At 39.8% G+C, this 21,899-nt stretch overlaps 1 protein-coding gene across 1 annotated transcript in view; it reads left to right on the top strand.

Annotated features, from left to right (window-relative positions):
• Nucleotides 1-20,707, top strand: part of SLC1A1 (solute carrier family 1 member 1) — a 122,422-nt gene extending 101,715 nt beyond the window's left edge. Inside the window, exons 16-19 of the mRNA XM_014589345.1 lie at nucleotides 969-1,091; nucleotides 1,474-1,668; nucleotides 12,334-12,468; nucleotides 20,188-20,707. Coding sequence (XP_014444831.1) covers nucleotides 969-1,091; nucleotides 1,474-1,668; nucleotides 12,334-12,468; nucleotides 20,188-20,434 — 700 coding nt within the window. The 3' untranslated portion in view covers nucleotides 20,435-20,707. The remainder of the gene's footprint in view (nucleotides 1-968; nucleotides 1,092-1,473; nucleotides 1,669-12,333; nucleotides 12,469-20,187) is intronic.
• The last annotated feature ends 1,192 nt before the right edge of the window (nucleotides 20,708-21,899 follow it).

Here is a 21,899-nt window from a genome sequence, read left to right as displayed (position 1 = left end):
TAGTGCAGGAAGGGCACACACAGGGCACAGTGGCATGATGGAACCCTGTTCTGTGAGCTCAGAAACTTGAGTTTAGCTACTGACTTTGCCATTAACTTTGACAAGTTGCTTTATTTTCTGAGTAAGCCTCTACATCCTTGTACATGGAATGGAACATACAAGGGGTTTTCCAAAAGTTCATGGAAAAATGCATCTTGTGAAAAAAAATTTGCAACATAAACTCATACTTTAACTCCATTTTTTTCATGAACTTCTCAAAGTCTCATATTTTACTGCCCTACTTCCTATTTTCCCACTAGGCTGTTATGAGAGTTGCACAATATCATTACTAAAAAAAAGCTTTTTTTAAAGATTTATTTATTCATTCATTCATTCATTCATTTTAATTTGACCAGACAGAGACAGAGAAAGAGAGAGAGGAAAGTGAGAAAGCAAGCCACCAGGTCCAGGACTTGAACCGTGGTCGGCCATGTGGGAGTGTCCAGTGCCTTAACCACCACGCCACCTGCTGGTCCCAAAAAAAAGCTTTTTAATAAAAAGGGCTAAGGGGACCAGTAGATGGCATAATGGTTACATCACTGGACTCCTATATAGTCAACCACAGTTCAAGTCCCGGACCCTGTGGTTTAAAACTCATGCCAGGCACATGTGTGTGCATGCCCAAGATCCCAAGAGTAGAATAGAGGAGAAGAGAGTGTGGTATGGCCATCGCCCCCAGGGGGTGATTTCTTGCTTTCTGTCTCTTTGTCTCTCCAGCAAGCACTTGTCCCCTATAGTAAAAATCTCTCAAAAGAAAGAAAGAGAGAGAGAGAGAGAGAGAAAAGAAAAGAAAGGAAAGGAAAGGAAAGGAAAGGAAAGGAAAGGAAAGGAAAAGGCAAGGGAAGGCAAGGAAAGGAAAGGCAAGGGAAGGCTAGGTATGAGGGGGCAGTCTTATCTTTGAATTTATGTTTCTCTCTCTCCCATTTCAGGCTTGCAATCCACTCCATTGTAATTCTACCACTGATATACTTCATAATTGTAAGAAAGAACCCGTTCCGATTTGCCATGGGAATGGCCCAGGCTCTCCTGACTGCACTCATGATCTCTTCCAGGTAACTAGAAGAGGGGCTTCTGGAAGAAGCCTCTGGGCCAAACTGTATCAACTCTCACCTCACTTGAAACACACTCCAGCTTGTGGTTTTAGTAGCTACCTTTGAGAAATGACCTCCATGTTCTCTGCTCGTGACCCTGAATGTATTTCATCAACCCTGTTGAATATTTCCTGCACCTTTGGTTTTACTGTGCAGCCCAGGAAGGGGGTACAGAGTAATTGGGAGCACTGATGGGTACAGCACTTCCTCATTCTTGGACCTCCAAAAGTGCCAGCACACTTTGGATCCCTTGTATACTCTTTGGAAAAGAGATGTCTCTTCAGGTGGGGACTGGGGACCAATATTTTTAGACCATAAATTCCTTTCCCTTTTTATTGCACAGTTCAGCAACACTACCTGTCACCTTCCGTTGTGCTGAAGAAAACAACCGGGTGGACAAGAGGATCACTAGATTTGTGTTACCTGTTGGTGCCACAATCAACATGGACGGGACTGCACTCTATGAAGCTGTGGCAGCTGTGTTTATTGCACAGTTGAATGACTTGGACTTGGCCATCGGGCAGATCATCACTATCAGGTGAGGAATGGTGTCACAATCATTTTCATCACCATTACTAGGATATAAAAATGGTCTGTGGCGGGAGATCAAGAATGCCCAGTGTTAGACTCTCTCTTGGTCTACAAAGTCCCTTCCCAGAATTAAATACAATGCTATTACAGGTAATATACACATGAGGTGCAAGATTTATACTTCAGGAGCTAGGTGGTGAAAAAAATTACTCTGTGCTCAGCTTACTGCACCCAGTATATACTAGGTGCAGACAGGCACTAAAGACTGAAGATTGAATAAGAGTCAGCCCCTGCCTTTATTCAAGAGATTCCTGGTTGATAATACAGATATCCAAATAAATGCTGAGGGCTATGAGTATGGCATTCACAGAATTTCCTATGGTGGCCACAAAGGGCACAAGGAAGGAAGGGCTGGCTTTACTTTAAAAGGGGAGAAAAGGCTTCCCAGAGGAAGGGAAAGCTCAATGGGATCTTAAAAGAAGAATAAAAATTTATCAGGTAAAGAAGCAAGCTAAGGGCATTTTGGATGGCAGAAATAGCTTGTACAGGGGCTTGTAACATAGCTATGGTATGGTTACAGAACACAGATTAGTTGATAGATTGGTATAAAGATTACACTGTAGGGACCAGCAGTTGGTGTAATGGCTATGTCACTGGACTCCCACGTAGTCTACCGTGGTTCGAGTCCCAGACCCAGTGGCTTAAACTCACGCCAGGCACGTGTGCGTGCATGCCCAAGATCCTGAGAGGAGAATGGAGAAGGGATTATGACGTGGCCATCCCCCCTGGGGGGTGATTTCTCACTTTCTATCTCTCTGTCTCTGTCTTTCTGGCAAGCATACACACCCTATAGCAAAAACCTCTCAAAAAAAAAAAAAAAAGATTACATTGTGGAGAATGTACAGGGAAGAGGAGGCAGGGATCATATCATGAAAGCTTTGTGTGGGGAGTTCAGGCAATTGCTTAGGCAATTTGTCATTTATGGACAGATTTGCATTTTAGAAAGGCAACTGACAACATGGATAGCTTAGACAGGGGCAGGGACTAGTTAGGAGACTACTGCAGAAGTCCAGGTAAGGTATTAAAAGGCCTACAGCAAGGCACTGACATTGGAGATGGGAGGGAGCTAATGAACTGAAGAGGCACCAATTGGGTTCAGGGTGAGGGATAGGGAGAGTCTAGGGTGACTCCCAGAATTGGTTGGTGATTCTGAATTAGTATGAGATTTCCCAGAACAGGGACTGCCATAACAGAGCAGAAAGATGAAGAGCTTATATCAATACTTTTTGACATGTCGAATTTGAAATGCCTTTGGAACTTCCAGTGGAGACATGCAGTGAGAAATGTACATCTGCACTGCAGATACAGAAGTCACCAGTAGTGATCAAACATGTGGGTCACAAGTCAGTTGTCTCTGAATCTCAGTGACACCAAAATTAGCTGTGACCTTGGGTGAGTGGTTTCAATTCTCTAAGCTTCTAAGCTCACCTGTGAAATGAGGATACTAATTGCATGTGAAGTTTACTCAGGTAATCAAGTGATATGCATATAATATGCTTAGAACAGAGTAGGGCAGGCAGGTAGCATGGTAGTTAAGGGCGCTGGACGCCCCACATGGCCGACCACGGTTTGAGTCCTGGATCTGGCGGCTTGTTTTCTCACTCTCCCTGCCCCACCACACTCATCAAATTAAAATAAATGAATATAAATAAATAAATAAATAAAGTTAAGTAAAAATAATTCTTAAAAAAAATTAGTTTAAAAAATGCTTAGAATAGGGCAAGTCCCATGGCATAGTGGCTAAGGGAGCCAGATCTCACACAGTCAATCATGCAGTTTGCATCCCAGCCCCAGAAGCTTGAAAAAAAAACATATTTGGCACATGTGTATGCCTGCCCAAAATCCCAACAGCGTGGAGAGATGGAGGAAAAGGGACTGCAGTGTGGCTACACCCCATCATGGGATACTTTCTTTCTCTTCCTCTCGCATTGTTTCTCTGTCTCTCTGGTGAGTGCATGTACCTTCAGGGCTTATAAACAAAAATAAAAAGATAAAATGCTTAAAACAGTGCCTACCTACATAGTGAGCATGCAGTAAATGTTGAGAATGGGTAACATTACATAGGAAGATTTGATAGAGAAGAGATGGGGATGAAGCACTGAGCCTTGGAAAATGCTCTCGCTTCTCACCTTCCACACATTGAGTGTCCAGGCAGGTCTAGGTGCACAGTAGTGAAACATCTGAATACTCTTAGGGTCATAGTAAACCTCAACCCCCACTGAACTGGTATAGAAAGGGAGAAACTCACCATTATAAATCTAAATCAAAATTCCTTTCTGTTGATACCACATTGTAAAACACAGTAGTAGAGAAACAGGCACAGAAGTACCTCACAGTAAAGTGAAGTATATGAGCTTACAGTAGCAGAAATCTCTAACAAATTAGCCTAATGTAAATATACCACCAAATGACTAAATATCAGAGAAAAGAGTCTGCAAAGTGAGCAGCTGGGAGAAATACAGAGGTGCGGTGAGTGTGGTTCATCTCCTCCCACACATCTCTGAATTCTTAGTTGAAACCACACAGCTCAGCCCAGGTACACCTATTCTCTTGAAACTCTGTAATGTCCAGTTCCACTGACAAAAGTGCAGGTTGCTTGGTGAGCATCAGAGAAACAGAACTGCAGAAATATTGCAGGTCATCTCCTTCTGCATACCTCTAACACTCAGAATCAACTTCAAGAAGGTAGGAAGTAACACATAATCTAACAGATGACCAGAAGCCACCACAAAGACACAAGAAATATGGGAAATCAAGAAAATATCTCTCCCCCAAGGAAAGAGAACAGCCTTTCATCATCCATAAACAGTACAATGGAACTCATGGAAATGTCAGATAAAGAATTTAGGATATTCACAGTGACAAAGCTAACAGAGATGCAAGAGGAGACAAGAAATTCTAAAAAATGGAGGAGAAAAGAGACAACAAGTTCCAGGAGGTGAGGAAGTTCTTCTACAATCTGAAAGAGGAAATACACACCATAAAAAAGAATCAAATGGAACTGTTAGCGAAAAAGGCTCTAATACAGGAAATCAAAACCTCCCTTAAAGTATTAAAAGCAGATTAGATCATGCAGAAGACAGAATCTCAGATGTAGAAGACAGAACCCCTGACCTAGAAAAATTCACCAAAAAGACTAAAAAATAACCCCCCAAAATGAGAATAATATACGAGTAATACTAGATACCATTAGATGCCCAAGCATCTGGATAATTGATATCCTGGAAGATGAAGAAACTAATCAGGGCATTGACAATCTAGTCCATGAAATCCTGGAAGAAAACTTTCCAAACTAAGGAAGTATTTAAATATATAGACCCAAGAAATACAAAGGACCCCACATAGAACCAACCCAAGAAGATCTTCTCCAAGGCACATCTTAGCCAAATTGACCAAAACCACAGAGAGAGACAAGATACTAAAATTGACAAGAGAAAAAGTCAAGTTACTTTCAAAGGATATCCCTAATATTGGACCTCTCATCAGAAACAAATGCAAGCAGGAAAGAATGGGAAAATATATTCAAAGTGTTAAGTGAAAAACAGTTTCAACCAAAAATACTATATCTGGCAAGAGTATCCTTCATATGGGAAGAAAAGATAAAAACATTCTGAGACAAACAAAACCTGAAAGAATTTACCAACACCAGACCAGCTCTCAGAGAAGTTCTGAAGGGAGTACCATACCAGGAAAACTAAAGACACACAGACAAATAAGAGAATAGAAAATGACCAAGAAAAAAGTCAACTTAATGGTAGGGACAATTCTGAAATATCAATAATAATGTTGAATGTTAATGGAAAAGTCAGACCACAGTAACACTGCAAACTCAACAAAAGAGAGATTACATGAGACTGAACTGGTAAAATAGAATTCTATGACGTTTTTCTAAAACATGACTGATTTTCTTCCATGCTTTGTCTTCCAGATTTAAGGATTTTTATTTTCTTTTGAGCTGTTGATAGGTTCAGCAATTTGTTTAAAAAAAAAAAGAATATTTTTTAATTGAAACATAAACTTTTCTCCCTTCCTGACCCCTTTGCAATTGGAAATAATTTGTGAGCATTCTTATTTTGTGGCAGAATGGTTATTTGCATAAGTTCAATAATACAATAGTATCTGCTGTATTGCATCAGAAATTGAATTCTTCTGGAGCTTTGTGCAAGTAACAGACCAAATTGAGATTAACCTAATTTTTCTTTTTTACAAATAAGTTAGTTTATACCTCTCTTTAGTAAAAGTGAATGGAGAGAGGGAAAAAAATGTTTCCCAAGAAAACTACATTGCACCTGTCACTAGATTCTAGCTTTGTCCATACTTTTAGTTTAAGATCTTTTGTGAACAAATAAAATGTAAAAAAAAAAAAAAAAAAAAAGTTTAGTATGGAAGGGAGAGGAAATGGGAAGGAAAAAACTGGTAAAAGTATGCTTAATTTACAAAAAATAAGAAGCTATTCGCTGATGATAATGTATATAGTAATATCTTTGACTGACATGCATGGTATTTGTGTTGGAAAAAGAAATGTATACTGGAAAGACATGATTAAATTTTAATTAAAAAAAGAACTCAAAAAAAAAAAAAAGGAAAACCCTACTATTAGAGGCAGAGAAGAAAGAAATAAGAAGAAAAGTAAGAAAGAATAGAGATGGGGAGCCAGGAAACCATGGTGTCATGAAAACCAGGAGAAGAGAGCTCAAGGACGAAATGGCCCACAGGGTTAGATATTGGAAAAATTTTTAGTCAAATGAGGACTGAAATTGTCTGCTCAAGTAGATGGTTGAAATGTCATTAGTACATTTTGCCAGTTGTTTCCTTAGAACAGCACTGTCCCATGTGGTAGCCACTGGCTATGTGTGGCTGATGTCAGACTGGATTGGAGAGTAGATACGCAGAACAATTTTATTGTGTTGTCAGAAAAGTCATGACACATTTTTGTATAGAGAAACACAGAAAATATATGTCATGACTTTCCCAATGACCTAATATCTTTGCAGAAAGCAGTTTTGGATAGTGCTGTGTTGGAGTCATAGGCTAGGATTAGAGTTAATCTAGAGAGTTCAGTTAAGTGTCAAAGCTTAAAACTAAACTGGGTCCCTAGAGCTACTCAAGGTCGATTCTGAACCTTTTAGAGTTAATTCACTCCTGTGTCTCCAGAATCTACATACATTCTAGGCATAAAGTAAAAGTTTATTAACTAACAATGTTCTAATATAGCATAGCACATTTTGTGTATATGCATGTGTGTTAACTAGCGATGTCTAGTATGATACAGTATAGTGTGTATGCAATATTTTTTCACTTTTTTGTTACTATAGGGTATGTAAATTTATTGCAGAAAAAGAGAGAGAGAGAAAGAGAAAGTGAGAAGGCACCCTCCAGGGGGATGGCCACATGGCAATCCCTTCTCCTCCATTCACCTCTCAGGATTTGGACACACATACACATGTGCCCAGCATATTTTTTAAGCTGCCAGATCTGGGACTCGAACTACCCAACCAGCTGGCTGTGGGATCCAGCTGCCTTAATCTCCACACCACTGGCTGGATCAATGTGCGATATTTTAGGTAGGGTCTGACTATGTCCTAATTCTTCTCTCTCTGGGACTACAGGCATACACTATGTGCTCAGCTTTTAGGGTGAGCTGAGAATTTGATCCAGGCCTCCTGTGTGCCTCAGCCTGCCAAGCAGCACCCAACATGTGCTACAGCAGCTGAGCCTAACACATTACATTTAAACAGATCTTCCTCGACCCCAAATCATGTAGTGTTTATGACTGTTGGCTTGAAACTGACCAAAGACAAGTGCAAAATACAATATCTGACACATGGAGGGGAAGGAACTTTACTGATACTATGTCGTTTTTTAAAAGTGCTAGTGATTGAGCCAGCCTGTGATGTGGTGGTTAAGGTACTGGATCCTGCAAGGGATCCAGCCGCACAGTTCAAATTCCAGACCCAGCAACTTGAAAAACACTGGTTGCAAATGTGTGTGTGCCCAAAAGCCAAAAGGAAGGAGAGATGGAAGAGATGGGGTTACAGCATGACCATGCCCCATAGGGAGATGCTTTCTTGCTTTCTCTCTCTCTCTCTCTTTCTTTCTCTGTGGCAAGCACACTCACAAAATTAAAAAAAAAAAAAAAAAGTAAATAAAGTTCTGTAGTTATAACAGCAGAGTGTATGTTAAAATTAAAACCTTGAGGGGCCAGCAGGTGGCATGGTGGTTGAGGGTGCTGGATTCCCACATGGCTGACTGTGGTTCAAGTCCTGGACCTGGTAGTTTTCTTTCTCATGTTCCCTTTCTCTCTCTCTCTCTCTCGCTCTCTCTCTGTCCCTCTCTGGTCAAATTAAAATAAATAAACTAATAAATAAATAAAGTTAAATAAAATAATTCTTCAAAAAAAAATTAAACCTTGAATTATGCCTAACAAAGCTTCTACTCCAAGACCACCTCCTGTGGTCCCAGCAGTGGTTACTATTAATTTCTAAGTGTTTCTTTCCACCTCCTCCCTCAGCCTATAGAATCCAATCTGTACTGAACTGATTTTCATGAAACAGTTGCATGAGGTGCTGATTCATTCATGTGTTTATGAGTTCCTGATTTCTTCCTTAGTCATAATTATGTTTTCTAGATTGTTTTCTAACCTTTTTTCTTTGTTTCTTTTTTTATTTATTTATATTTATTTATTTATTTATATTTTTACCTGCTAGAGATTCAGTAGTCCATTCAAAAAACAACAAAACTCTCTCTCTCTCTACTGTTTGATGTATTTTTTAAGTTTTTGGTGTAGGGAGAGTACATCTGCCAAAGAGAGATGGGAAGGAGGGTGAGCAATCATCCCCCAGAAGGGATGGCAACTCCTTCTTATTCATTCCCCCCTCAGGATTTTGGACACACAAGCATACGTATCCAGAGTGTTTTTCAAGCCGGCGGGTCCAGAACTCGAACCGCCAAGTCAGCCATGTGTGATTCAGCCATCTTAACCACCACACCACAGGCTAGCCCTCCCTGATGTATTATTAAATCAGACTTGTGATTACTATCGGTCCCAAACCAATAATAACTGGCTCAAAGTAATCATTGACTTAAATTAAAAACCTTCTCTAGCTCTACCTGGGAGATAATAAAAATTAGATTTAACATTACAGTTCAGTTATAGTTTTATGTGGCTAATGTCTAAAGAGGTTTTTAGATCCTTAGTGTATGAACTTAACATCAAGGAAACTGCCTACCAAAACTTATTCTTTTGTGGTTTTATCATAATATTCATTTATCAAAGGTTAGAACGAACCAAAAATTTGTTAGTGTGTGTACATGCTTGCCAGAGAGACAGAGTGACAGGGAAAGGGAGATAGCACTCCACAATGGAGCATGGTCACATTACAATCCTTTCTCCTCCATTCTCCCTTCAGTATGTGTGGTGCACTCACACATGCACCTGGAATGTTTTACAAGCTGCCAGGTCTGGGATTTTAACCACATAGTTGGCCATGTGGGATCTAGCACCTTAACCACCATGCCACCTGATGGCCCCAATACTTTTATTAAAATGAAAGATAATACAGGATGTGAGACATAGAAATTACTTAGAGGAAAAAAAGAAGCAGTAGTGGGACCAGCAGTTAGTGTAATGGCTATGTCGCTGGACTCCCATGTAGTCGACCGTGGTTCAAGTCCCAGACCCAGTGGCTTAAACTCATGCCGGGCACATGTGTGTGCGTGCCCAAGATCCCAAGAGGAGAATGGAGGAGAAGGGATTGTGGCGACGCCATCCCCCCTGGGGAGTGATTTCTCTCTTTCTATCTCTCTGTCTCTCTCTGCCTTTCTGGTGAGCGCACGCGCCCTATAGCAAAAACCTCTCCAAAAAAAAAGATAGCAGTAGTAGTTGTAATGGCGGTGGTTGTGTGGTAGTTGCAGTAGATGTAGTGGCTGAAGTGAACACAAGAGTGGCAGCAACAGTAACAGTAGAAGCAGCAGGAGTGGTACCTGCTATTATTTAGAAGTAGCAGCAGAAATGGCATTTTTTTAAGCATATACTATCCTAGTGCTATTCTTGATACCTTACATGATTACCTCATTAAATCTTCAAGCAGCCCTGCAAAGTAGTCTTCCTGTCCCCAACAGGCAAGAAATGAAGCCTAAGAGTAGAAACACTGTTGGAAAACAGCACAGCCAGAATTATAGCATGCCTGACTCTAAAATTTGTGTTTACTCGAGTTCTTAGTTCAGTTTCCAACCTATGCAGAGAGCTGAGTGAAATGGCCTCCCCTAAAACTGTCCCTCGATACGAGGAAAGATCTTTGTCCCAATGATTACTGTTTTCTTCTGTGAAAGTCTTCCATCTCAAAACAGGATATGTTCACATAACAGGTATGTGTGTGTGTATGTGTATGTATGTGTGTGTGTGTATATATGTATGTATGTATGTATGTATGTATGTATATGTGTATATATATATATATATATATCCCTATTTGAGAAGTTATAGTTCTAAATTTCAAACCAAAACCTGTCAAACAGCCAAAGTTAGGAAGCAAGGGGAAGGCTCAAGGATGGAGTTTCTTGGGCTAACTGGATTTTCAGTTTCAAGCCCAGCCAGGACGTTCAACAGCAATCTATGGACATGGGCACAAATCACCTCTGACCAAGAAAAGCTTTGATGCATTCAGGTTAAATATTTTTCAAACAAACACTGAAATAAACTTGGGTTTTCCAAAGAATACTTAGGTCAGAACTTCAAGTCTGTGACCCTCCATTCCTCACTATAAGTTGGGAGCTGCTGTAAATTTTTTTTTTTGCTATAGGGTGCGTGTGCTCACCAGAGAGACAGAGAGAGACAGAGAAACAGAAAGCGAGAAATCACCCCCCAGGGGGGATGGTCACACCGCAATCCCTTCTCTTCCATTCTCCTCTCGGGATCTTGGGCATGAACGCATACGCGCCCGGCATGAGTTTAAGTCACCGGGTCTGGGACTCGAACCACAGTCAACTATATGAGAGTCCAGCAACATAGCCATTATGCTAATTGCTGGTCCCACTGCTGTGAATATTGAATGAGGCAACCAGTATAGCATCTGTAGAGTAGAAAGGGAAAGGTAGGCCTATAACTTGGAAAGAAATTGGTACAGCCCCAGGAATTTCTGACTGACTGTAAATTGGTTACTACAGCCACTAAAACACACTTTATGAGAGTCCAGCAACATAGGGACCAGCAGTTAGCATAATGGCTATGTCGCTGGACTCCCATGTAGTTGACCATGGTTCAAGTCCCGAACCCGGTGGCTTAAACTCACACCAGGCGTGTGTGTGTGTTCGTGCCCAAGATCCCAAGAGGAGAATGGAGGAGAAAGGATTGCAGTGTGGCCATCCCCCCGGGGGCTGATTTCTCGCTTTCTATCTCTCTGGTGAGTGCATGCACCCTATAGCAAAAAAACTCTCAAAAAAAAAAGTCTGGCCTGCATTTGACCACACTCTCAAATGCCCTCTGCACCATGTCACCAGGCAGATGAGTGGGCAGTAGAATCTGTTTCCTAAAAACTCTGACACTTTTTGAAACCACAAGATATGGACTTGTGAACAAAATTAGAGATTCTTCTAGTTTAAATAGGCAGTTTCTACTTCTTTACCTTTTAAACCAGTGGCATCTCAGTCATAGTTCAGACCTTTTCCCAAGGGTGAGGACATGTCTTTAGAAAGTACTGAGTGTCCCCTCATGCTCATCCAAAACAAAGGAAATTTCCAGGAGATGGTAAGCCCTTGTTTCCTCCAGACTGATCCAGTTAAAGTAAAGAAGATGTTACTGAGGAAAAACTTCGCATTCCAAAGAGAAAAATTCCCAGCACGGTATTTTATTGGCTCAAGAGGGATCTTTTTATTTACATGGTAATAAAGTTCGTGTAGCTGCATCTCCTGAATTACAGATCTCTCTTCCTTTGCACAAAGTGCAACCCCTGGCATAAAAATGCAGTCAGGAATAAACACTTAGACCTTGGACCGGAGTGATAGCTATTTATTAACAGCTGTCAGGTCCTAAAGGGTAGCACCTAGACAGGTAAAAAGTCTTGTGATGTCAAAAAAAAAGAGCATAAATCCTGTCTAACCATTGCCCATCTACCCTTGCCACTACCCTCTACAATCCTTCATCTTAAATTCCTAGCACACGTTAAATGCTCAGTAAATGACTGGGAAGGTGAGTAGGTGAAACAGGGAAGAAAAAAGCAGGTGGAGAGGAACCTGGCATTTATTTAGGATGGATGCATGCATGTGTGCATGGGTGAACAAAGCCTCCTATAACACCCCAGTTGGTAAATTCTTGCCTTTCTAGTTTCTCTCTCATTCATGTTTTGGTGCCACTCACAGTTCGTCTCTACTTCGTTGCATTAGAGTGATTTGCCACCTTTCCCCCTACAAGGACACGGCATCATATTCCTCTCACCTTATTTCTCAGGCTCTCATCTGGTCATGAGGCAGACCTGGGACTCAGCAGTAATAGTTTCTGACTGCCCAGTTTGGGGACACAGCATTAACAGCTATTGTGACTAACCATTTCAGGCCAGGGATCTTGAATGAGAAATAGGTGTCTAACTTCTTTCCTGTTGCTGTGTTTTGCCTACAGCATCACAGCTACAGCTGCCAGCATTGGAGCCGCTGGTGTGCCACAGGCTGGCCTGGTGACCATGGTGATTGTGCTGAGTGCTGTGGGACTGCCCGCCGAGGATGTCACCCTCATCATTGCTGTTGACTGGCTCCTGTGAGTTCGAATACAAGCACTGCCTCAGCTGGATGGCCAGGCAGGCTTCCTGACCATGCAAAATCTGCAGACTGTCATCATTCTCTCCTCAGATTGCCTAATGAACCATCTGTTGCTGCTTTAATTTCCCTCTGACCAGGCCATCTGATAACATGCTTAAAAATTAACTCATAACTTGGAGCAATGATTTTTAAAAGCCAGTGAGCACCATTAGCTCTTTATACCTGGTAATGCTCAAGGTGAGGAGCTGGGTGTGGGACAAGATAAACATAGAATAACCAGGGGAAGAATCAGGGCAAGACCCTATAGGCAATCCTAGATATCCAACTCTAGTTCAGAGGCTCAGAAACACCTGGTTCAAAACCAGTCTATATTCCCAAGCATCTTGAGAACCTTCAAGGGCAGTAGCATGAGCAATGGCTTTGGGCCAAGACTGACTTGGGTTTGAATCCCAATACAGTATCTCATTAGCTATTGGGTCATTGGGACAATCATGAACACATTTTTATATAGAAAAACATAGAAAAGTATGTCATGACTTTCCTGACAACCTAATATTTGACCTTAAGCTTCTTAACATCTCTGAGGCTCAGTTGTTATTATCTGTAAGATGCAAAAATATTTGTCTGGATCATCAGGTTGTCATATGGACTGAGTGAGCTTATATGAGTGGAATGTCTAGAACACTGGCAGCCAGTATGTGCTCAATAAATGGAAAATTTTATCATGATTAGAACAAGTTGGGCCATTCAACATTCTCTCTTTCTCTCTCTCTCTCTCTCTCTCTCTCTCTCTCTCACACACACACACACACACACACACACACACACACACACATGCAGGTAAGGAACACAGTAGAACATCTGGATGAGAACATGCCTTCTGTGACCTCCCCCCTTCACCCAAGGTTAAAGTTACAACTATCCTCGTTCCTAGCTTTCTCCTCAATACTCATATCTGTACATTGGTCTTTTAGCACTGAGGTCTGGCCCAATACTCTGGTCATCAGGGGTAGTGTAACTCCACTGAACCTTCACTCAGAACTAGCTTATACTTTCTGGGGAATCTAACACTATGCAGTTTGTAGGTGGTAGCTGAAATGGAGGAAAGAGAGGGAGAAACATTTCATGTGGGTTTGAAGACACAGAGTCACATACCAGAAAGCAAGATCTACACCTAGCTCAGGATCTGTGCCATGTAGGGCTCTCCAGCAGCTGGTTGAGGCTACAAGGCCCAACTGAGGTGGCATCCTTCTTGCAAAGATGCCTTACCATTGAGGCAACCTTTGTTTTTTTCCTTCTTTTTTTAAAATATTTTTTATTTTAATTTCTTTTATATATTCAACCACATATGTCACTTAGCTTGCAAAGTGAATATTTCAACATGTATACATTTCTCAATACTATACATGTTATTGTCAACAGGTATTTATTTCTTTGTTCCATAAATGCCTTGTCTCTCTATTTTTCTCCTTAATGTCCTTCCTCAGACTCTCCTCCTTCACTCACCCTCTTCTCACACTATATCTGGTATTTATAACCATTCTCTATGTTTCTATATCTTTCAGTCATTCGGTTTTGGCTATAGAGTACAGACATTCAGTATATATTAAGTGGAGACATACAATGTCTCTCCTTCATATCCTGGCTTGCTCCACTCAGCAGTAAATCTTCCAAATTCATACACTTTCTGTCAAAAACCAGGGTCTTGTTGTTTTTTATGATTGAATAGTATTCCATAGAGTATATGTGCCACATTTTTTCAATTCATTCATCTGTTTGTGGACATTTGGGTTGGTTCCATGTCTTAGCAATTGTGAATAATGCCACAATAAACATCAATGTGCAAGCACTTTTCCAATTAAGGATTCTTTGGTCCTTTGGGTAGATACCAAGGAGTGGTATTGCTGTCTTATATGGTAGTTCTATTGGTAGATCTTTGAGGAATCTTCATATTGTTCTCTATAGTGGCTGGACCAATTTACATCTCCACCAGCAGTGTAGGATAGTTCCCCTTTCACCACACCTCCACCAGCACTTACCATTTTTTATTTATTTATTTATTTATTTTCATCTTAGTTATTCTGACTGGGGTTAGGTGGCATCTCATTGTGGTTTTGATCTGTATCTCCCTTATAATGTGGAATGTTGAGTATTTTTTCATATACCTTTTGGCTATTCAAGTCTTCCTTAGAGAGTAGTTTTTGGGGGACAGTTGCTTGAATTGCTTATGTATTCTGGTAACCAGTGCCTTACCTAATACATAGTTTACAAAAAATATTTTCTCATTCTGAGGACTGTCAATTCACACTAATTACTGTGTCTTTTTCTATTCAGAAACTTCTTAATCTGATGTAATCCCACTTGTCTACTTTTGGGACTATTCACTGTGTTTTGGGGGTCTTATTTAAGAAGTCTTTGCTACTTCAAAGTCTCCCAGAGTTTCCCAAGTGTTTTTCAGCAGCAGTTTTATGGTTTGAGGTCTTAGGTTTAGATGTTTAGTCTACTTTGAGTTGATTTTTGTCAATGGTGAGAGGTAGGGGTTCAGATTCATCTTTCTGAAGGTGAATATCCAGTTTTTCCAGCATCATTTGCTAAAGAGGTTTTACTTTTTCCTCTGAATTGATTGGTATTCTTTATCCAGTTGACTGTATGTTTGGGAGTTTTTTCTGGGATCTCTATTCTGTTCCATTTGTCCACCTGTCTGTTTCTGTGCCAATACCATGCTGTTTTCATTATCACAGCTTTGTAGTATGTTTTTGGGTCAGGGAGTGAGATACTGCCCACTCCACTCTTCTTGTGCAGGATTGCTTTGGCAATACAAGGTCTTTTATGATTCCAGATAAATTGTGTGATTGTCCTTTCTTCATCTGTGAGGAATGTCTCTGGCACTTTGATTGGGATTGTGTTAAATATGTATATTAATTTGGGTAAAATTGCCATTTTGATTATATTAATTCTTCCAATTCAGGAACATGGGATGTCCTTCCATTTTTTTGTGTGTCATTTTCTTTTTTTTAGCTTCTCATAGTTTACCATGTAGAGTCCTTTAACTTCTTTGGTTAGATTCATTCCTAGGTATCTTATACTTTTTGTGGTATGGTAAATTGACTTTTTTCAGTTCTATCTCAGTCTGCCTACTGTTCATATATAGAATTGCTATAGATCTCTGTATGTTGATTTTGTATCCTGCAAATTTACTGTATTTGTTTATTATGTCTAGGAATTTTTTCATGGATACCATTGGGTCTTCTATGTATACAATCATGTCATCTGCAAATAGGAAAAGAAGAGGTGAAATTATCTCTATTTGAATGCATTTTATTTTATTCTCTTTTCTGATTGCATTGGCAAGGACTTCCAGTACTATATTGAAAAGGAGTGGAGAAAGTGGGCATCCTTGTCTTCTACCAGTTTTTAGTGGAAAATATTTCATCTTTCCCCCATTCAGGATGATGTTAGCTATGGGTTTTTCATAGATAGAATTTATAGTGTTGAGAAATGACCCTTATATGCCAATTTTGCAGAAAGTCTTGATCCTAAAGGGATGTTGTATCCTATCAAATGCTTTCTCTGCATCAACTGATATGATCGTATGGTTTTTTATCTTTCTTTCTGTTAATATGGTGTATTACATTTATGGTGGTTGAACCAACCTTGCATCCCTGGAATAAAGCCTACCTGGTCGTGATGTATAATCTTTTTTATATGTTCTTGGATATGATTTGCTAGTATCTTGCTGAGAATTTTTGCATCTATATTCATCAGAGATATTGGTCTATAGTTTTTCTTCCTTGTTCTGTCCTTGTCTGTTTTAAGGATAAGGGTGATGGAGGCTTCATTGAATGAATTTGGGAGAGTTCAATTTATTTTCAGAATAACTTGAGCAGAATGGGAGTTAACTCTTCTTTAAAAGCTTTGTAGAATTCAGAGGTGAAGCCATCAGGATCAGGACTTTACTTTGTTTAGAGGTTATTTATTACTGATTCAATCTCCTGGTTTGTTATGGGCCTATTCAGACTTTCTACATTCTCCTGACTTGATCTTGATAGATTATATGTGTCCAGGAATTTGTCCATCTCATCCAGATTTTGTTTTATAGCATATAGTTATTCATAGTACCTCTAATGATGTTTTGTTTTTCTATTATATCTGTTGTTATATTGCCTGATTCATTGCAAATTTGACTTACCTGGTTCCTTTCTCTCTTAGTCTAGCTAGTGGTGTATCGACTTTGTTTATCTTTTGGAGAGGTTTTTGCTATAGGGCACGTGCGCTTGCCAGAAAGGCAGAGAGAAACAGAGAGACAGAAAGCAAGAAATCACCCCCCCGGGGGGGTGGCCACACCATAATCCCTTCTACTCCATTCTCTTCTCAGGATCTTAGGCATACACACACACACGTGCTCAGCATGAGTAAAGCCACCAGGTCGGGACTCGAACCGCAGTCAACTATATGGGAGTACCAGGACATAGCCATTATGTGAACTGCTGGTCCCCAAAGAACCAGCTTTTACTTTCATTTATTTTCTGCATAGTTTATTTTCTATTTCATTTATTTCTGCTTGGGTCTTTATTATTTCTTTTCTCCTGGAGTTTTTTTTGAATTTTTTGCTGTTGCATTTCCAGTTCTCTGAGGCATGATATTAGGTAGTCTATTTGCCTCCTTTCCATCTTCTTATGTGCATTATTTGCTATGAACTTCCCTCTCATGACTGCTTTTGCAGTGTCCCAGATTATAGAAACTCGTGTCTTCATTGTCATTGGCTTCCCTTAATCTTTTTATTTCAGTCTTTATTTCAGTCTTAATTTCTTCAGTAGTTGTAAAGTCATTCAGGAGTAGGTTATTTAGTTTCCATGTATTTGTGTATTTTTTAGGATTTTTCTTGAAATTAATATGAATTTTCATTCCACCATGGTCAGAGGTGATGCTGGTTATAGTTTCTATGCCTTTGAATCCATAGAGGTTTGCTTTGTGCCTTATCATGTAGTCAATTTTCAAAAAGGTGCCATGTGGAGGTGAGAAAAAAGTATATCTCATGGTTTTTGAGTGGAAGGTTCTATAGATGTCTGTTAAGTCCATTTGATTTATGGTATCATTTAGATCCTTTATCTCTTTACTTATTTTTTGTCTAGATGATCTGTCCAGAGGAAATAGTGGAGTGTTGAGGTCTCCAACAATTAGCGTGTTGCAGTCTATTTCTCCTTTTAGATCTAGCAGTCTTTCCTTCACATGTTTGGGTGCTCCTAGTTAAGTGCATAGATATTTATAAACATTATATCTTCTGGATGGATTAGCCCTTTTACTACTATATAGTGCCCTTCTTTGTCTCTTTGAACAGTTTTTGTTTTAAAGTCTATTTTGTCAGAAATTAGTATCGTGATTCCTGCTCTTTTTTGGTTCCCATTTGCATGAACTACCTTTTTTCCAGCCCTTCGCTTTTAGTCTATGTATGTCTTTATCCATGAGATGTGTTTCATGTAGGCAACAGATAGAGAGTTTCTGTTTTTTAATCTATTCAGCCAGTCTGTGTCTCTTTATTGGAGTATTAAATCTATTTTTCTGTTCTGAGTATTAAATCTATTAACATTCAATGTTGTTATTGATATTTCTGGACTTGTCCCTACCTTTAAGTTGGCCATTGTCTTGGTTGTCTTTTATTTTCTGGCTGTCCATTCTTCAGTTTTTCTGGAACAGGACTAGGACTCTCTTTAGAGTTTTTTGAAGAGCTGGTCTGGTGTTGGCAAATTCTTACAGGTTTGTTTGTTTTTTTATCTGAGAAGATTTTAATCTTTTTTTCCCATATGAAGGATAATCTTGCTGGATATAATAATCTTGGTTGAAATTGTTTCTCTCTTAACATTTTCAATATGTCTTCCCATTCTTTCCTTGTTTGCACTGTTTCCATTGAAAGGTCTGGTGTTAGCTTGATGGGATGATCTTTGTAAGTCACTTGTCATTTCTCTCTTGCCAATTTTAGTATCTTGTCTTTATCTGTGGTTTTGGCCAGTCTGGCTAAGATGTGCCTTGGGGAGGATCTTCTTAGATTTATTCTATTTGGGGCCCTTTATATTTCTTGAATCTGGATGTTTGAGTGCATCTCTAAACTTGAAAAGTTTTCTCCCAAGATTTCATGGAATAGATTTTCCATACCCTTATTAGTTTCTTCACCTTCTGGGATATGAATTATTCAGATGTTTGGACATTTAATGGAATCTATTTCTCATATAATATCCTCTTTTTTTTGTTATTTTCTTTTCAGTGGTTTTTCTAGGTCAAAGGTTTTATCTTCTACATTGTAAATTCAACCTTCAGAATGGTCTAATTGGCATTTAATACTTTTTTTTTTTTGAGAGATTTTCACTGTAGGGCGTGTGCGCTCGCCAGACAGACAGAGACATAGAGATAGAAAGCGAGAAATCACCCCCCAGGGGGGATGGTCACGCCACAATCCCTTCTCCTCCATTCTCCTCTTGGGATCTTGGGACGCACACATGCCCGGCGTGAGTTTTAAGCCACCGGGTCCGGGACACGAACCGCGGTCGACTACGTGGGAGTCCAGCGACATAGCCATTACGCTAACTGCTGGTTCCCGGCATTTAATACTTTTGAGAGAATTTTTTATTTCCTTTATTACAGAATTCATCTCTAATAGTTCCATCTGATTCTTTCTTATAGTGTCCGTTTCTTCTTTCAAATCATGGAAGGACTTCCTCATCTCCTGGAGTTTGTTGTCTCTTTTCTGTTCCAACTCATAGTGGTGATGGTGGATTTGCACTTCTTTCCTTTCCCTGAAATTTCTGGAACCAGTACCTGTCACTGCCAAAATACTCAAATGAGTCAAATGTCCAATCTGAGGCTGTGGGATGATAAAAAAAAAAAAAAAAAAAAAAAAAAAAAACCTCTAGACTAATTCACTACCTGGCCTTATCCTAAATAATAGAAGGGCATCTAGAGTAGACATGTGTAAGCATTGTTGGCCTTGTCTGTCCTTCAGATGTAGTTTTCACAAGAATACCCATGTACATGACTCCTACCTAAAATACTCCAATATTAAAATAGATATTCTATATACTCAGCAATATCCTTCTGTACACATCTTCCTGCCACCATTGTTTTCTCAAGGCTGTCCTAAAGTTAAGACAGGTTGAGGGTGCCTCAAGGAGAAATCCATTCCTGGATTTTCTGACTGTGCTCTGCTGTATCACTTTAACATGCTCATAAATAGGGTTGCCTAGTTTGGTAAAGAAACAAGTGCACCAGGAACACATACACACATCTTACATATCTGACACATGTGCTACCCACAAAACATCTACATTCTCTCACTGTAACCAGCAGAGAACCCAATGTCATTTGCATCGAATCAAGAAAACCCACAAGACAAAGATTAAGGCAGAAAGCCTTACTGAATTATGAACCATTTTCAGTCCCTGAAAAATATCTATGAAGACTTTCATATTTCTTTGGGTGGAGAGGAAGAAATTAGAGGATCTTAGGGGAGTTATGCTATATAGAGAGAACACAGAGGCTGTGGAGCCTGTTTGTTCATTCTGTACCTTTATGAATGACCTTCTGCCTCTGTCAGTCAGCCATGAGGACAGCATTTTCTGCATTTACTTAAATCTGAACTGAACATGTTCATGTTCTTTTCTCTTTCCAATGGTGAAGGAAAATAAACTCTAGGCCACCTGCCTGACTCCTCCTGTCTCTTCCCCAGGGACCGGTTCAGGACCATGGTCAATGTCCTTGGTGATGCCTTCGGGACAGGCATTGTAGAGAAGCTCTCTAAAAAGGAGCTGGAGCGGATGGATGTTTCATCTGAAGTCAACATTGTGAATCCCTTTGCCTTGGAACCCACCGTCCTCGATAATGAAGACTCAGACACAAAGAAGTCCTACGTCAATGGAGGTTTCGCCGTGGACAAATCTGACACAATCTCTTTCACCCAGACTTCCCAGTTCTAAAGCCCCCAGCTTCAGACAACTGGGAATAAGGAAGAGTACCTCCATGAGAGTCACCTTTTAGAAAATTCAAACATTAAGGAAAAGAAAAACACTAACAGCCAACTGTACATTTGCTTTGATATACAGACCTCCAGATTATTTTCTATATTTGGATTCATAGCCTTTGCTCTCCAGATTTGGGAATTGGGATAGGATAAAATGAAACTGATTAAGACGGAAAGTTGTATTATCTGGGTTTTAAACATTCTATTGGGTTGTTGGGAAAGTCATGATGTATTTTTCTATGAGGACCATGGTCAATGTCCTTGGTGATGCCTTCGGGACAGGCATTGTAGAGAAGCTCTCTAAAAAGGAGCTGGAGCGGATGGATGTTTCATCTGAAGTCAACATTGTGAATCCCTTTGCCTTGGAACCCACCGTCCTCGATAATGAAGACTCAGACACAAAGAAGTCCTACGTCAATGGAGGTTTCGCCGTGGACAAATCTGACACAATCTCTTTCACCCAGACTTCCCAGTTCTAAAGCCCCCAGCTTCAGACAACTGGGAATAAGGAAGAGTACCTCCATGAGAGTCACCTTTTAGAAAATTCAAACATTAAGGAAAAGAAAAACACTAACAGCCAACTGTACATTTGCTTTGATATACAGACCTCCAGATTATTTTCTATATTTGGATTCATAGCCTTTGCTCTCCAGATTTGGGAATTGGGATAGGATAAAATGAAACTGATTAAGACGGAAAGTTGTATTATCTGGGTTTTAAACATTCTATTGGGTTGTTGGGAAAGTCATGATGTATTTTTCTATGTTTTTCTATGCAAAGATGCATCATGACTTGGCCAACAACCCAATACAAGAGACAAAGTTTGGAAGTATGTAAAGTAGCAACTGTTGGAATTGAATCATGGATATGGAAGAGAAAATACTGTTTTGTGCACAGACCAGTGTTTTGGGTTTAAAAAAAAAATCTGTCATTGATTACAAATTTTTACTCAGGCTTTCTATTGGCATGAATTTCATTTCTCTCTCACTTTTTTACAGATTATAATGCATCTAAATAACCCCTCCCTAGTTAATGTACCAAATTGTCTATTTTGAACTCATCTCCAGCCAAGTTCAAGGAAACTGTTTTGAAAGAAAACAGACCAGCATAGTCCTTCAATAATAGTTTTAAGATGGACATAGGGTTTGGGGGGAAGGGGAAGGGTTCTTTCCTCAATGTACTGTATTGAGACACTGGTGACTGTTAACCCAGTGTTCAGCATAGAGCTATATATATATGTGTGTGTATATATTTATTATTTTCATATAATTTGCCAGAGATCAGAATCAAACTGTCAATGTGAAATAAAAAACTGTCCTTGTACTTGAATAATAATTACAGTTACAACCCAGGTCTGCCTCTCTGCTTCAGGGCTTATCAGAACTCCTTTCTCAGGAGCACTAGAAAGAGAAAGTGTGTTA

Source organism: Tupaia chinensis, unplaced genomic scaffold (assembly GCF_000334495.1).
Source record: "Tupaia chinensis unplaced genomic scaffold, TupChi_1.0 Scaffold000354_1, whole genome shotgun sequence".
NCBI lineage: Eukaryota > Metazoa > Chordata > Mammalia > Scandentia > Tupaiidae > Tupaia > Tupaia belangeri.
This window is presented reverse-complemented; position numbering and strand designations above follow the sequence as displayed.